The sequence below is a fragment of the Staurois parvus genome, unplaced genomic scaffold (genome assembly GCF_062004578.1).
Source record: "Staurois parvus isolate SC_StPar_1 unplaced genomic scaffold, SC_StPar_1.0 ptg000155l, whole genome shotgun sequence".
NCBI classification, from domain to species: Eukaryota; Metazoa; Chordata; class Amphibia; order Anura; family Ranidae; genus Staurois; species Staurois parvus.
In genome coordinates, this window is record NW_028317951.1 from 16438313 (window position 1) to 16454781 (window position 16469).

Consider the following 16469-nt stretch of genomic DNA (forward strand, 5'->3'; position numbering starts at 1 on the left):
AATTTAGACTGTGGTGGCTAACTTAGGTGTCTTAATAGGGCCCCGTGGCTTGTGATTTGTTACCAATTATATGCATACAATTAGAGAGTATTTTAAATACGGTTTGCATGTTAACAAAAAACTCCAGTCCAATGGCAAAGCAGGACCTTGTTAAAAAACAAGGTGGGCTGAAATCACTACATACAACCAGGAAAAATTTTAACATGAAAATGTGCTGCAAATGCACAAAAAAAGTAAATCTGTGAAGTTAACCAGTAGCTGAAAAAAAAACAAAAAACATGCCTCTCAGATTAAATACGTTTCTGCAATATTAAGTTCTGGTTCATACTATTGTGCTGTGGTAGTGTGCGCATTTCCAACACACAAAATCGCACATTAACCACTTGCCCTCCAGAGGATTTACCCCCCTTCCCAACCAGGTAATTTTCTGCGATATGGTGCTGTGTTACTTTAACTGACAATTGCGCTGTCATGCAATGCTGTACATATATTAAATTTATGTTCTGTTTCCCACAAATAGAGCTTTCTTTCGGTGGTATTTGATAACCTCTGTTTTTTATTTTTTGCACTATAAACAAAAAAAGGCAGATAATTTAGAAAAAAAAAACATTATGTTTGACCTTTTGCTAGAAGACATCCAATAAAATTAAAAAAAAAATAAAAAATTTCTTCATAAATTTAGACCAAAATGTATTTTGTTACATGTCTTTGCTAAAAAAAAAAAAAAAAAAATCACAATGTGTTGTATATACTGGAGTTTTTTTTTTTTTCATACTGGTAATAGCAGCGATCAGCGACTTATAGGGGGACTGCGGCAGGCATTTTGACACTGGGTGGGAAGTGACTAACTGCCACTGACATCCACAGTGACACGAATACAGTGATCAGTGCTAATAAAAAGCACTGACACTGTAATAATGACACTGGGCAGGAAAGGGTTAACATCTGGGGTGATCAAAGGGTTAACTGAGTGCTGTGTGTGTTTTACATTTTGTGCGGTGTGTGTTTTACTATGGAGACATGCTGCTTTGTATTTCTCTGCTGTGCAGAGAAATACAAAGCAGCATGTCCTTGCTGACAGGAGAGAGACCTGTGTTGTTTACACACAGGTCTCTCTCCTGTCAGATTTACCCAACATTCGCAGAGTACCAGCACAAATCACACACACACATATACATTATATATAAACCTAAGGGCCTTTTTTATTTTGCTGTGGGGGTTTTCCTTAGAATCCATACAAGACCCAAAGGGACTGATATGAATGGGGGGGGGGGGGGAAGCCCCAAACATACAAAGTGATGGTTCTTCTTTAACTGCTTCCCACCTGGCCACTGCACATAAACAGCAAGGTGGGATGTTCGCCGTTGTGAGTGGATGTTCCAGAACGTCCCTCAGAACATGGCCGCGCAGCTGTGCGCTCTCGGTGTGCCTGTGTCCCCTGGACGCAATGCCACATGGTAGAAGAGCTCTCTGACTAGCCCTTCTGATCACATGATGGCTGTGTCCAATCACAGCCATTATGTAATGTCAACAAAGCCACCAGTCTGTTGATCGGCTCTGCCTCTCCTCACACAGAGCCCGCTAGTGAGGAGAAGCAGAGCCAATTTGTGTAATACTAAGTTACACAAACACATCACCCCATAGTGTCACCCACACAGCTGTCAGTGCACCAGTGGTCCACATCTGTCACGGTGTACCAGTATAAATTCTACATTTGTACCAGTGATCCACATCTGTCACGGTGTACCAGTGGTCATCCACATCTGTACCAGTGGTCCACATCTGTCACGATGTACCAGTGTAAAATTCACATCTGTACCAGTGATCACCATCTGTCGGTGTACCAGTGTAAAATTCACATCTGTACCAGTAATCCCCATCTGTCAGTGTACCAGTGTAAAATTCACATCTGTACCAGTGGTCCACATCTGTCATGATGTACCAGTGATCCCCATCTGTCGGTGTACCAGTGTAAAATTCACATCTGTACCAGTGATCCACATCTGTCAATGTACCAGTGTAAAATTCACATCTGTACCAGTGGTCCACATCTGTCATGATACCAGTGTAAAATTCACATCTGTACCAGTGATCCACATCTGTCAATGTACCAGTGTAAAATTCACATCTGTACTAGTGATCCACATCTGTCATGTGTACCAGTGGTCATCCACTTCTGTACCAGTGATCAACATCTGTCACAGCCTACCAGTGTCAAATCCACATCTGTTACAATGTACCAGTGATCATCCACTTCTGTACCAGTGGCCAACATCTGTCACTGCCTACCAGTGTCAAATTCACATTTGTCACAGTTTACCAGTGCTCAATATCTATCACACAGTACTAGTGTAAAATCCACATCAGTACCAGTGAATAACATCTGTCACAGTGTACCAGAGTAAAATCTACATCAGTACCGGTGAATAACATCTGTCACAGTGTACTAGAGTAAAATCCACACCTCTACCAGTGATCAATATCTGTCACAGTGTACCAATGTCAAATCCACATCTGTACCAGTGATCAATATCTGTCACAGAGTACCAGTCTTAAATCCGCACCAGTACCAGTGATAAATATCTGTCACAGAGTATCAGTGTCAAATTCACATCTGTACCAATGATAAACATCTGTACCAGTGAACATCAAAATAAACATCAGCAGTGCAGCATAGACATGTCTAAAAAAAATGTATACACAAGTGAAGAGGCTTTCCAGGTTTTTTAATTCCCGGAAAAGGGTCTGTTAGTCCAGAGGCATCGAAGAGATTGGGTAGGACAAAGCCTTTTCCCGTGCCCAGGTCTTGCCTGACTAAGGCCCTAAGCCTGATATTTCTGCCTGCTGACAACTTACTGCCATCATACCTCTGCCTACTGCATGAACTGACCACACCTCTGCCTGCTACCTGTACTATGGACCGTGTTCCTGCCTACTACTAGGACTGATATTTTGACTGTGTTGATCATGTCTCTGCTTAGACAACTCATTAGGCTGTTACTGACCACATGACTTTCTGGACCAATTCTTTGGCTGTGCTGGCAATATCTCTGCCTGCTGCCTGTAGTGACTATGAACAGTATTCCTTCCTGCTGTCTGGGCAATTCCTATTGTTGTCACTGACCAAGTCCCTGCTTGCTGCCTGGACCAATGCTCTCCTATGTGGACAACTGCACTACTAAAACCACAGGTAATTTTTTGTTTACCCTTTGCTCAGCAGAATGTATTTTTAGAATGTCATTCTTGGTATGTACATGCTATGTGTTAGAAGCCTGAAGGTGCTACTTAGATGTTGGGCCCCTGGATGTGGCCAGGCTGCGGAGAAGTCTTACACATGTGGTATTGTCATGCACAAGAGTAACTGAATGTATTTGGAGGTGTAGTTGTTGGTATCTACATGCTATGCGTTAGAAATATCTTATAAATGGACAACTTTGTGTAAAAAAAAAAATACATTTTCATTTTCTTTCCACATTTTCGGAAAAGTTGTGGAAAAAAAAAAGACATGTTCAAAAGACTCATTATGCCTCATAGAATATACATTGGGGTGTTTACCTTCCAAAATGGGGTTATTTTGTTGGTAATTCCATTGTCCTGGTGCTCCACGGCCTTCCAAAATGTGATAGGTAGTCAGGAAATGAGATGTGTAATGTATGTCTCCTGAACACCTGTAGGTGCTACTTGGATTTTGGGCCTCTGTTGTGGCCAGGCTGTGGAAAAGTCTTACACATGTGGTATCCCCATTCTCAGGAGGAGTAGCAGAATGTATTTGGGGTGTAATTTTTGGTGTATATATATATATATATATATATATATACACACACACACACTATGTGTTAGAAATATCTTATACATGGACAACTTTGTGTAAAAAAATTACATGTTCATTTTCTCTCCACATTTTCCGAAAGCTTGTGGAAAACAATGACATGTTCAAGAGACTCATTATGCCTCATAGAATATACAATGGGGTGTTTTCTTTAAAAAATTGTCCTCATGCTCCAGGGCTTTAAAAAATGTAATCGGTAGTCAGGAAATTAAACGTGTAATTTATGCCTCCAGAATACCTGTAGGTACTACTTGGATGTTGGGCCTTTGTATGTGGCCTGGCTGTAGAAAAGTCTTACACATGTGGTATGCCCATACTCAGGAGGAGCAGCAGAATGTGTTTTGGGGTTTAGCTGCAAGTATGAGTGTGAGAGGAATAACCTGTTATAATGAGAATTGTGTGAAAAAAACAACATTTACTTTTTCATTTTCCAAAGAATTGTGGGAAAAAAATTACAGCTTCAAAAAACTCACTATGCCTCTTACTAAATACCTTGGAATGTCTACTTTTCAAAAAAGGGGTCATTTAGGGGGTATTTGTACTGTCCTGGCTTGTTGGTGTCTCAAGAAATGAGATAGGCCGGCAGTACGTCAGGTTTGATCAGGTGTGATCAATTTTTAATGATTGGTACCATAGCTTGTAGACTAACTTTCACACAGACCAAATAATATACACAGATTGGGATTATTTTTACCAAAGCAATGTAGCAGTATACATTTTGGCCCAAGTTTATGAAGAAAAGTTACTTATTTGCAAAATTTTAACAGAAACAAAGGAAAATACTGGTTTTATTCAAACTTTTCAGTCTTTTTTAATTTATAGCTCAAAAAATAAAAAACAGTGCTAATTAAATACCATCATAAGAAAGCTCCATTTGTGTGAAGAAAGGAAAAAAATTTCATTTCGGTACAGTGTTGCATGACTGAGTAATTATCATTCAAAGTGTGAGACCGCTGAAAGCTGAAAATTGGTCTGGGCAGGAAGGGGGTAAAAGCGCCCGGTATTGAATTTGCTAATCGTGTTCCACGGGGATGATTTCTCTACACCTCCTGTCCTGTGGACACAACATTAAGTGAGCACAAATCTTTCCAGAGTGAAGGAAATGCCCTCTTAAACTGGTGTCACTGGAACAAGTGTCCACATTGTATTTCTCCTCTACTGTTGCTCGTGACAACCCAAAATTTTAAGATTTTCCTTTACATTCCGCCCAGGTGCCAAAGGTCACAGGACAAATAAGAGGGTGAAGCAATTGAAACTGACAGGGATTCCAATATCTCAACAAAGGAGATAATACATTATAATTTGCTAATCTCAAAAAATGTATTTTACAAAAAAAGTGAAGTTTAGCTTTAAAGTGCTCTGTCTACATATTTATGAATATTTCTTTATAGAAAATGTGAGTTCAGAGAACAGACAATGCCAAAAAAATTCTAATTTCAAAGCACTCTGTGTTCTTCAAAGAACAGATAACAGGTTTGTCAAGTTTAATTGCTAAACTTGACTTTGATTCAAGACAGATGGGCCCCATTCTGACAGTTAGCCCACTCTTGATGCTTGCTATTTTTTCTGCAGAATTCAACCATCAGTAGACATATGAAAACTGTTAATCCAATAACAACACTTTCTAACAACTATTTATGTTGAAACATAAAGCTCCAGTTTCATAAAAAATTGTCATCAGGGCTGGATTTCCAGCACTAAAATTTTGGTGCCAAAAGCAACACCCCTCTGTTAGGCTTACCTTCTATAGGTCTTGGTTAGCATCTGCATTGCTTTCTGATGAGTGACCCATGCTTGGCTCACTTTTTAGAAAGCATTTGACAAGCAGTGAGGAAGCGTTGCCTGTTTTAACCCTCTAACTACTGAGTCGCAACTGCATGAATTTTGCAAGGTTGCAATGCAGCTCCAATGACTTTAAAGGGTTGCATTTGGTGGGCGGTAGTGACTGCCAAACATGACAGGCAAGTGTGCACCCCAAGCTACTGGCTTTCCAGCTAAAAGGGAAGTAGTTGAGGGGCAGTATAACTCACAAGGTTGTTTATGCCCTTCAACCGTTCATGTAAATGAGTATTTACAATAATCCATTTATAATTACATGGTTTAGCTATTGTTTATGCGAGATAACAATATTTCTCCCAATGATGTGAAAAAATGTGCAGCCTATAAATATGCAGACAAAAGCCATCTCAGTGCCTCTTCCCCCTTTAAGAACTACTACTATGCCTGATAGCAAATCTAAGTGCTATATATCATATACAATTGCTAAACAAGTCATATTGTTATTTACAATTTCCCTATTAGGACGTAACACAAAGTGCTATTGCTGGCTTGTTTTTGAAGGTGCCAGCTCAAAAGACTGTACCCCAATCCTCTCTTCACTGTCTGGTCTATCACTAACCTGAAACAATAGTTTATATATTCGTTTATGGACCTGATATACATACGCTTGTTCCTGATTAGTGATTCAGAGAGGTATGCCTGCCCAGGTCCCGGCACTTTCAAAAGTAAATCTGCAATCACAGCTCCCATATATCTATCCAGATCTGGGTTCCCTGTAATGTCCTTAAAAAAAAGACCTTTCCATGTCAACTGGCAGCCATCTACTGCTTTCTTAAAACGAAAGAAATTCAAATGACTCTTTCATTAAACCGTGTCTACATTACCCTATTGTCGTTTGATGTTTACCTTTAATACAAGGATTTATCTTTTTCGTTGGGGGGAAGAAATTGGTTTCATTTAAGAGAAAAAAAAAAAAAAGACAAGCCTTATTTAGATTCTAACCATCATCAGGCTGTAGAGATGGAGGATTTGCAATCTTCCAATGTCAGCCTGTCGCTATTTTTGCATCCTAGGCATCAAATACTGGACACTTGGTATCATAACATTATGAATGAAGTAAATATGGGGAAGCAGAATGCCCACATTAATTGGATGTTGTGGCTAAACCTACCGGGCAACAGCTACTGAAGATTTATTTATTAAAGCGGTAGTAAAAAAAAAAACAAACAAAAACCCAAAAACCTGCAAGACAATGTCATATTGAGCTAGTATGCATCGCCCACTAGCACATTATGTGAAACTTACCTTAAAATGGAGCCCTCCAGCAGGGCGCTGTCACCGCTGACAAGCTTCCATCTTCACCCGGTCCTTCTTCCAGGTTCACGGGCTCCCGTGGCTTGAATGGCCGTGCAGCGATGACGTCACTCCCAAGCATGCACGCGGGGAGTCAATTTTATGGCACACAGCTCTAAAGGAACGGCACGGGCATGTTGTTTCTTCAGAGAGCATGTGCCGGAGTCTTTTTTCAAGTAAATAGCTCATAAACGGTGCGTGTTTAGGAGATATTTCAGTACCCATAAGTAAGCCTTGTTATAGGCTTACCTGTAGGTACGAGTTAAAAAAACAACAACTTTACTACCAATTTAAATGACTACTACTTGTGTCTCTGTTTCTATAGACTGATGCATTATTTACATTTTCTAATTGTTATATGTATGAAGGCCTGGCCAAAGCATCCTTTGCTTGTCAAACTCAAACTCTTCTTTAATTTCAAGTCCTTCCTAATCCATATAGAAAGCATTATCCTCTCAGTAATCTACCCCAAGCCCCTAAATACTTACACAGACATTAAATAGCATTTTATCTTTTAGCTCAACTGGCTACTCATTGTGAAGGAGCATAGTCTATATTCTGAGACTGATACTTGCCTAATTATCAAATACAATTTGACAATTAAGCAAACACATTTGCAAGGTTTGCATTTGTCTTCTTTGGTCATAACTCACAAATTTACCTACAGCTGAGAAGAGAACGATGGAAGAGTGACCCATGAACTTCAAGCCCACTATGAGTATGTACAATACACAAAAAGTAGACAATGCTATCCCACCCCCACCCCGTTTGTGTTTCAGCGGAATAACTGTATGCTGAATATTTCACCAGGCGCAAGAACCTACAACAGTCAATGCCCAGCACTAGAATTACAACAAAGCAACAACACAGAGGAAATCCTCAGATGTTATTTAAAAGTTCTAGAAGATTTCTTATGTGCTGCAGGAATTTATCGAACTATCTGCAGGGCAACCCGCTTTTGGCGTTCTGCCTACCTTGCAAATCTATATCAATGCAAAGGGAATAGGGATTCCAGAAATGTCTATTTGCCATTTCCGGTCATACTAAACTGACCAGTGCTTCGTCTACAGTTCCCTAATTCCCTTTGGTCATGAACATAAAAGTCATGGCATCTGAAGAGTTTCTTCACAATCCTGAATAGCAGCATTCTGACCACACATGTGATAAATTACCTCTTTTGGCAGAATCTATAATAAACGGGAAACATATACAGATTTTCCATATTTGTAGAGAAGTAAACACATTTTAAAACTATTTATGTTTTATTTCTTCTAGTTGAGTAAATAAGACCTCTTTCACTAGAGTTTCAAAAACTACAGCCTGTGGACTTGACACTCCAGGGCAGGAATAAGGCAGTCCAACCAGCCTCCTATGCCAGGGCTGGGCCCCATCAGTTCAAAAGGGGGGTCTGGGCACCTGCTAAGCATGAGGGCCAGCTGTACTGTCTTATTGCTGATACTTGTGTCTCCTGTGGATCAACCTGCTGCGCTGCCTGCTTCTACTCCTCTGTTTCCCTCTAGCTGCGCTGCAGGGGGATTGGTTCTACTATCTGCCCTGCCACCCCCCCCCCCCCACCTGCTGTCTGGGTTCCCCCAGTGTGTCCTCTTCCCCCGCAGCACTGATGGCTTCTCTTCTCTCCAGCTAGCAGCTTCTGCGGGCACACAGGGGTAGTGTTTCAGGATGGAGAGTGGGGGCCGGTAAATATGTCAGGTAGGCTGTATGGGGCCCTATGATTTCTACCACCAGCCCCTGCTCCAGGGTGTTGTGTAGCTAGTTTACCAAGATGCTGGGACCTGCATACCTTTATATCATATCAAATTACATACAAAGCCGAATAAATCAGAATTATAAGAGCAGTCAACAAGTGCAGAGGTAGTGCTGAAGGACTAAACTGCAGGCAACATTTTATATTCACATATAAGCTGTAGAGCACCCCCAGCTCCTAAAATGCAATTTATTTCCAAAACCATGCCTATTTACATCCCTTTTATATCTCCCCACTAGTCAATCCTTGTGAAAGACATTCTTACTAATCAACAGAAAAGTTATAGGAGTGGGACCAAGAGCAATTTCAAGAATTAAAGTCGCTATTTGCAAATTAGAGCCCCCGGCATCTCTGGATTGTATGCAATTATATGTGCAGACCTCTCTGTACTTACATGACTACCTAGAAGTTAAAAAAATGTGTACACAGTTCTACATGAATGAATTTGGCTGCTCAAAAAAACACACGGAAATCCATCAATGGCCAGCTTTAGGTTGTGTTTATACAAAATTCTTTCTATTTCATACATTTCTTGCTCTACACTATGACATACCATTTGAATGGGCTGCCGTGCCTCCTGAAAAATGCAGGGAAAGGTCCCTGCTCTATTTTTGAAACCGCAGCCTGCATGGAAACCGCAAGTGCAGTATGGTTTCCAGTGCGGGAAGCTGCTGATGCGATTTCCAGTGTGTGCGGGTGCCATTAGGATTAATGGCACTCACACACATCTCCTGAGCTGCAGTGCATTTTTATGTGCAGTGGCTGCAGGTGAGGTCCTAGGCTTAAAGTGTTACTAAACCCAGGGCCCTGCACTCTACTATATCTTGTCTCCCACAGTACACAGAACATGGAAATGCAATTATTTTAGTAAATATAAACTGCTAAATACCTTTTCTCATCAGAAGTTAGAACAGTCTTGTGACCTCTAACAGTGTCCAGCTGAGCACTGGTTAAAGCTTGTAGGAGGAGTTTTCATTCTCCTCTACAAGGATGCAAAACCCCTGACCTCTGTCTGACCAGTGCTGATCACATGCACTCTCCCAAGGAAAAAAAAATAACTAAGCAATACACACCAAACTTAGTATGTGCAAAATGCCTACGGTTCAGTCAGTCTTATCAGGAGATAAGAGGTGGACGCTTGAACTAGGGGAAGAACAGAGCAGTCAGGATCAAACAGCCTTTTTACACAATGCAGAGGATTAACCCCTTAGGTTCCACAGTGAGTATAACAAGCATGCTTTACTGCATTATGTAGGCTGATTTTACTGTTGTGGGTTTAGTAACACTTTAATGAACTCTAATGGTACCAACAAATTTGTCCACGTCTGCATGTGCGGAATTCATAGTGAACCCATCCATGCAAGTTGCAATAAGAGAGACAATTCACCTTATGCCAATGACTAAAATATAGATTCTTTAATATATCATGTTTAAACATGATACAGCAGTGACACAGATAAGTAAAGACAGAATACTGGTGCAGGGAAATTGCATTTTTGCACAGAATTAGGTTTAATATCATCCTGTTTTATTACCTTAGAGACCTATTTACAAAAGGTCAGAGAAATAACAGCATTTCATTTTACAACCCTATTTTCCCTCTAAATTATGTATGTTTTTTTCTCTTTTTGACATAAAAAGGTATAATGCTGAAAATCATTAAAAAAATAGATTTTTACAGGCTTTTTTGGAAATGGAACAAAAATATTCAGTGAAGTGAAGTTCCCTCTCCACCTTTTCTCTGGTGAAAAGAAAGGAGAATTCAAGAACTAAGGTAGTATAAATTACCATTAAAATATTTAAGAAAACAACTAGCAGAAAGTTTTTATGACCTGGCAAAATCTACCTACCAAATAGCACCTTTATGAAAATATGGTTGAAATTCAGATATATAGTATTAAAATGTCAAAATCCTCACAGAAATATCCCACAAAGTATCAATTGTGACTTTTTACAAACAGATCTCTTAGGTTTAGTTACATATTTTAGATCAACTTAATGCAGGAGAGCAGGGAAATTTAAAAAAGGTAATAGAGTTTGATAGCAGCACATAAAAACAACACTTTGTTTTCTTACCAATGATGACAGTGTTGTCATCGGCAACGAGCAGCTTGCTGTGGACATATATCAGTTCAGAGACCAGGTTTCCTTCCAGCTCAGCATGGGTTCGGAGACCACAGAAAGATATGTAGTTCAGCCATTTATCCCCAACTGAAAAAAAAAGAGCAGCTTTTATTAAAACCATCTCCTATTGACTAATGTCACCAAAAACTGCAGGTAAAGAAACCATAGCACTAACGAAAAACATAAGGCCGTCAGCAAAATAGAAGCTGGATGTTCTGTAATTGGCTTACAAATTCTTTTACTAAAAGTGAAACTTCCTCCAAAATATTTTTACATGGTAGAAAACGGTTATAATCTCTGTAAATTCTGACACAATTACTTGCTGGGACAAGAAGTATTGGGAAAGAAACTAAAAGAGCCAACATTTCAATCAGATGAAAAAATAATACTTTGCCTTTATCACTTTTAAAAATATAAAACAAACATTTCAACAAATAGTGTCAACTAATTTTGTTAACTTCCAAGGAATAATTCATGTCAATCTGTGAAAGATTACTGCTAGTTACAAAAAAAACTTTAGATTAATGTAAGGCATGCAGTCTCCTCAATTTACCTCTAGGTCTCTTGTACACTGCAGCTGATAAACTCACATTTAGGAGATTTTCTGCGTTTTTTTCAGCAGCCCCTGAACTCTCCCTAATGTTTTCCTATGTGTCCATGTACACATAGTCATTTACAGGCAGTTGAGTTTACAGTCATTTTTTTGAACGCACCAAACTTGCGTTCAGGAGTAGATTTTACTGGCGTTTCAAACACCAAACGCTTGTAAACGCGGTTAACCACGTTTCTAAGAGTTTACATTTAGAAGTGTTTTTTAACTGTTCAATGTCCAGATGCTGTTCAGAGCCTTTTTTCATCATCAGAAATGTATGCAAAGCGTTTTCCATGTATTCAAATGGACCCAGTACACCAGTGCAGTCAGTTCCAGGTTTCGCGTGAAGGAAAAAATGGTAGAACGTGCCGCATTATGCTCATGATGGGATCCATAGTTTATACAACCAGTAAAGACTGGTAATCTCAACTCAAGCTGCTCTCTCTGCTTCTGCTCTCTCTATTCCTCTAAAAATGTCTGTAATAGTTAAGGTTATCTTTTAAAAACACTTCTAAATGCAAACGCGCATAAACGCGGTATTCAAGCGCGGCTAAACTGACGTTTTTTTAACCTACGTTTTCCAGCAGTCAGTTTCCATTGTTCAGAAGAGTTTTCCAAATGCCCTGTGTACATGAGCCCTTAATCTGAATTTATAAAATCCCAGGCAGTCAGATTTACCAGAATTCTTAGAGGGCTGTAAGTGGAACTACAGCTCTTTATATTATGATCTAGTGCAGTCTCCCTTGCAAGCACTAAGCACAAGGCAGAGACTCAGGAAAAGGGTGGTCATTTTACACATAAAAAAACTGTAGATGCAGAGATAACAGCAACTAGTTACCAAGGATAACAGGATGTTTGTACCTGCTGTAAAAAAATTTTCTTGTCCGTTGAGAGACAAAGACATTCTTAAAACTGCCAGATTATAACATTAAAAAACACAACATGCTGGACAGCACAAAGTACTCCTGCCTACAAACAATAGGCCTTAGTTTTGCAGTACACTAGTACCAAGAGCGTGAAAATAATGACAAAAGGGGGAAGGGATATGTGTTCCTGATTGGATTCCAAGAAAAGCATTTAATGTGGAGTACAAATATCCTATTTACTTTGTCTATTGAGGGACACAGAATTCTTAGACTATCAGGACGTTCACAGACAGTTCAAGTGAGGGATGTGCAACATAGCAACAAGTGCTAACACAGCCAAGCAAAAAACAAACTGGGGACTTCTTGCAGCTCAAAAAGCCAACTGAAAGATTTACTGCCTGAAGCTAGCATCAAATAAAGCGTGATATTTCAGCCGTAGAACTTAGAAAATCAAAAACAGAAGACCAGGTGGTAGCCTTGCAAACCTGGAAAAGTTAGTTGATGCTGAAAAAAGCAAAAAGCACACACAGCTCTAGAAGGGTGCACCTTGATAGGAATAGCTGGTGGATGATGGTCTGCTAGCTAAAATACCTAGAGATGGTGAGTAGAGAAGCCAGTATACCCGGAGGAGGAATATGAAGGGAGGAGGATCACTGGAATGTCTCCTATCTCGATCCTGTGAAACAGACCAGGAAGAGGTTTCAGGAAAGGAAAGGTGTAGATCAGGGTGTACAGGCCCCATAAAGCCACAAGGAGTATCCACTGCCTTTGCTAGAGGATCCTTGTATCTGAAAACAAACCTGTCTAGTTGGTTGTTGAATCTGAAGGTCAGGAGGAACACATCCCTTGTCTCCCACCTGTACACAGGTCTTGGACCACCTCTGGGTGTAGGGACCACTCCCTTGGGCCCAGACGCTACTGATGCTGGCTCTAGAAATATGCCATGTCTATATACAGTCATGGCCGAAATTGTTGGCACCCTTGATATTTCTCCAGGAAATCATGTATTTCTCACGAAACGTATTGCATTAACACATGTTTTGCTATACACATGTTTATTCCCTTTGTGTGTATTGGGACAAAACAAAAAAAGGGAGGAAAGAAAGCAAATTCGACATAATGTCACACAAACCTCCAAAAATGGGCTGGACAAAAGTATTGGCACCCTTTCACAACTGCGGATAAATAAGAATGTTACAAGCATGTGATGCTCCTGTAAACTCACCTGGGGCAAGTAACAGGTGTGGGCAATATAGAAATCACACCTGAAAGCAGATAAAAAGGAGAGACGTTCACTTAACCTTTGCATTGTGTGTCTGTCTGTGCCACACTAAGCATGGACAACAGAAAGAGGAGACGAGAACTGTCTGAGGACCTGAGAACCAAAATTGTGGCAAAATATCAACAATCTCAAGGTTACAAGTCCATCTCCAGAGAACTAGATTTGCCTTTGTCCACAGTGCGCAACATTATCAAGAAGTTTGCAACCCATGGCACTGTAGCTAATCTCCCTGGTCGTGGACGGATGAGGAAAATTGATGAAAGATTGCAACGCAGAATAGTCCGGATGGTGGATAAGCAGCCCCAAACATGTTCCAAAGACATTCAAGCTGTCCTGCAGGCTCAGGGAGCATCAGTGTCAGCGCGAACTATCCGTCGACATTTAAATGAAATGAAACGCTATGGCAGGAGACCCAGGAGGACCCCACTGCTGACACAGAGACATAAAAAAGCAAGACTACAGTTTGCCAAAATGTACTTGAGTAAGCCAAAAGCCTTCTGGGAAAACGTCTTGTGGACAGATGAGACCAAGATAGAGCTTTTCGGTAAAGCACATCATTCTACTGTTTACCGAAAACGGAATGAGGCCTACAAAGAACAAAACACAGTACCTACGGTAAAATATGGTGGAGGTTCAATGATGTTTTGGGGTTGTTTTGCTGCCTCTGGCACTGGGTGCCTTGACTGTGTGCAAGGCATCATGAAATCTGAGGATTACCAAAGGATTTTGGGTCGCACTGTAGGGCCCAGTGTCAGAAAGCTGGGTTTGCGTCCAAGATCCTGGGTCTTCCAGCAGGACAATGACCCCAAACATACGTCAAAAAGCACTCAGAAATGGATGGCAAAGAAGCGCTGGAGAGTTCTGAAGTGGCCAGCAATGAGCCCAGATCTAAATCCCATTGAACACCTGTGGAGAGATCTTAAAATTGCTGTTGGGAAAAGGTGTCCTTCCAATAAGAGAGACCTGGAGCTGTTTGCAAAGGAAGAGTGGTCCAAAATTCCGGGTGAGAGGTGTCAGAAGCTTATTGATGGTTATAGGAAGCGACTGATTTCAGTTATGTTTTCCAAAGGGTGTGCAACCAAATATTAAGTTAAGGGTGCCAATACTTTTGTCCAGCCCATTTTTGGGGTTTTGTGTGACATTATGTCATATTTGCTTTTCTGCCTCTGTTTTATATTTGTTCCAATACATACAAAGGGAATAAACATGTGTATAGCAAAACATGTGTTAATGCAATACCTTTTTTGTGTGAAATACTTGATTTTCAGGAAAAATATCAAGGGTGCCAACAATTTCGGCCATGACTGTATATATGGAAACTAAAGTACCACACCATTGCCAAGAGGTCTAGATACAACTTTATAGAGAAAAAAAAAAAGTCAGAGATAATCCCACGAATATACAACAGCTTTTGGTGGTCTAAAAAGAAGATCAGCAAGGTTGCTGCCAAACTAGCTGCTGGCAAGGCCGGTGCTTGTAGTCATACTGGAGCAAATAACAGCTGAATTCTAGTCCAGTGACATTGTTTTCAATCAAGCCCTGTTAAAGGGGGCATTTCAGTGGCAAAACTGCTGGTTTCTCATGATGATTTATGTACACCACTGCTGTGGCAGCGTTTGACTGAATGTAGGTCAGATGACTCTACAGCAGGATGGTCCAACACTGTAGAGAAAGCCAAATTGCCCGATGTTTCAGGATGTTGATTTAGAGATGAGGCTCCTCCAACATCCCAGTCCCCAGAATTCTATCTTTCTGGTCCTTGGTGATAGATGAATCAGTCTGTCCACAAACTGGATTGACAAGTACCATGACAATGGAATAATGCGTTGCAAAATCCTGGAGTGAACCTGAAAAAATGGGACTGCCTCCTAAGAGGCTATTAACAGACAAAGTACACAAGTATAAAGTCGAAAAAAAGCTCCTGGGCCACAGATTTCAAACCTGAGACTTGAGTGTCTGAAGTCTCTACTGTAGAAGGAACACGCATGACTGGAGCTGTCCAGGACTAGACCCAGATACTCCAAATAGTCAGTCAGTTCCAGAAACGGTTTTTAAAGTTTTAGGATACACCTGCATTACTGTAACATTTGGATGGTCATCACCATGCTGTCCATCAGAGGTGGTAGTGTAGTTAAGACAGGTGTGGGAAGGGTAGTTGTGCTGGAAAGACAGGAACATGCAGATATGCATTCTTGGTGTCCACAAAACTCAGAGTGTTTTCCTGCTGAAGGGAGGCAGTGAGAGATGTGGTGGATTTGCTGTGCAATTTCTGGATTCAAATGAAGTCCAGAAATCCAAGACAGGGCAAATCCCCCTTTTGTTTATAGGAATAAGAGGGGCAAAGAGCAAAACTTCAGTTGGTAACCCTGGGATACCCACCTTCTGCATTCAAATATCAGACATGCAAATTGTCAAGGTCACCCCGCTTTGCAATATGGGCACGCATCTGCATGCCGAAGACTGCATGTCCGAGGATTTGGCAATGTTTGATTGCCAGACCTTGCAGCCACACAAGGAACCAGCCTAAAAAGGTCTCCAGGAGGAAATGGAGAAATGAAAGGAAGATTTGTTGGCATTCAGAGAGGGGGAAGACTATCAGTCTATTCCTTAAGCTTTTTCAGTTGATAAAATGGAATTGATCCAAAGAGATGTCCCCTGAAGACTATGCAGAATACACACTTTTATACAAGAATTCCGCAGCCGAGCACTGTGACCAGACTACCCATGCATGAATACAGACAGGAGAACCACAGGTGTGAGAAAAAAAAAGAAAAAACCAGACTGGCAAAGCAGAAATGAAAAATGATAGGTATTTGTTCATGTGAAATTGGTCCAAATGATTCTTCCTTCATAGAGTACTACTTCCAGCAAGTCTGAAT

General features: G+C 40.6%; 1 protein-coding gene across 5 annotated transcripts in view; it reads right to left on the reverse strand.

Annotated features, from left to right (window-relative positions):
- PLD1 (phospholipase D1) overlaps positions 1–16469 on the reverse strand; it is a 247731-nt gene that overhangs the window by 19848 nt on the left and 211414 nt on the right. For all 5 annotated transcript variants that reach the window (XM_089675518.1, XM_089675516.1, XM_089675517.1 and 2 more), the window contains one exon: positions 10803–10937. In XM_089675518.1, coding sequence (XP_089531644.1) covers positions 10803–10937 — 135 coding nt within the window. The remainder of the gene's footprint in view (positions 1–10802; positions 10938–16469) is intronic.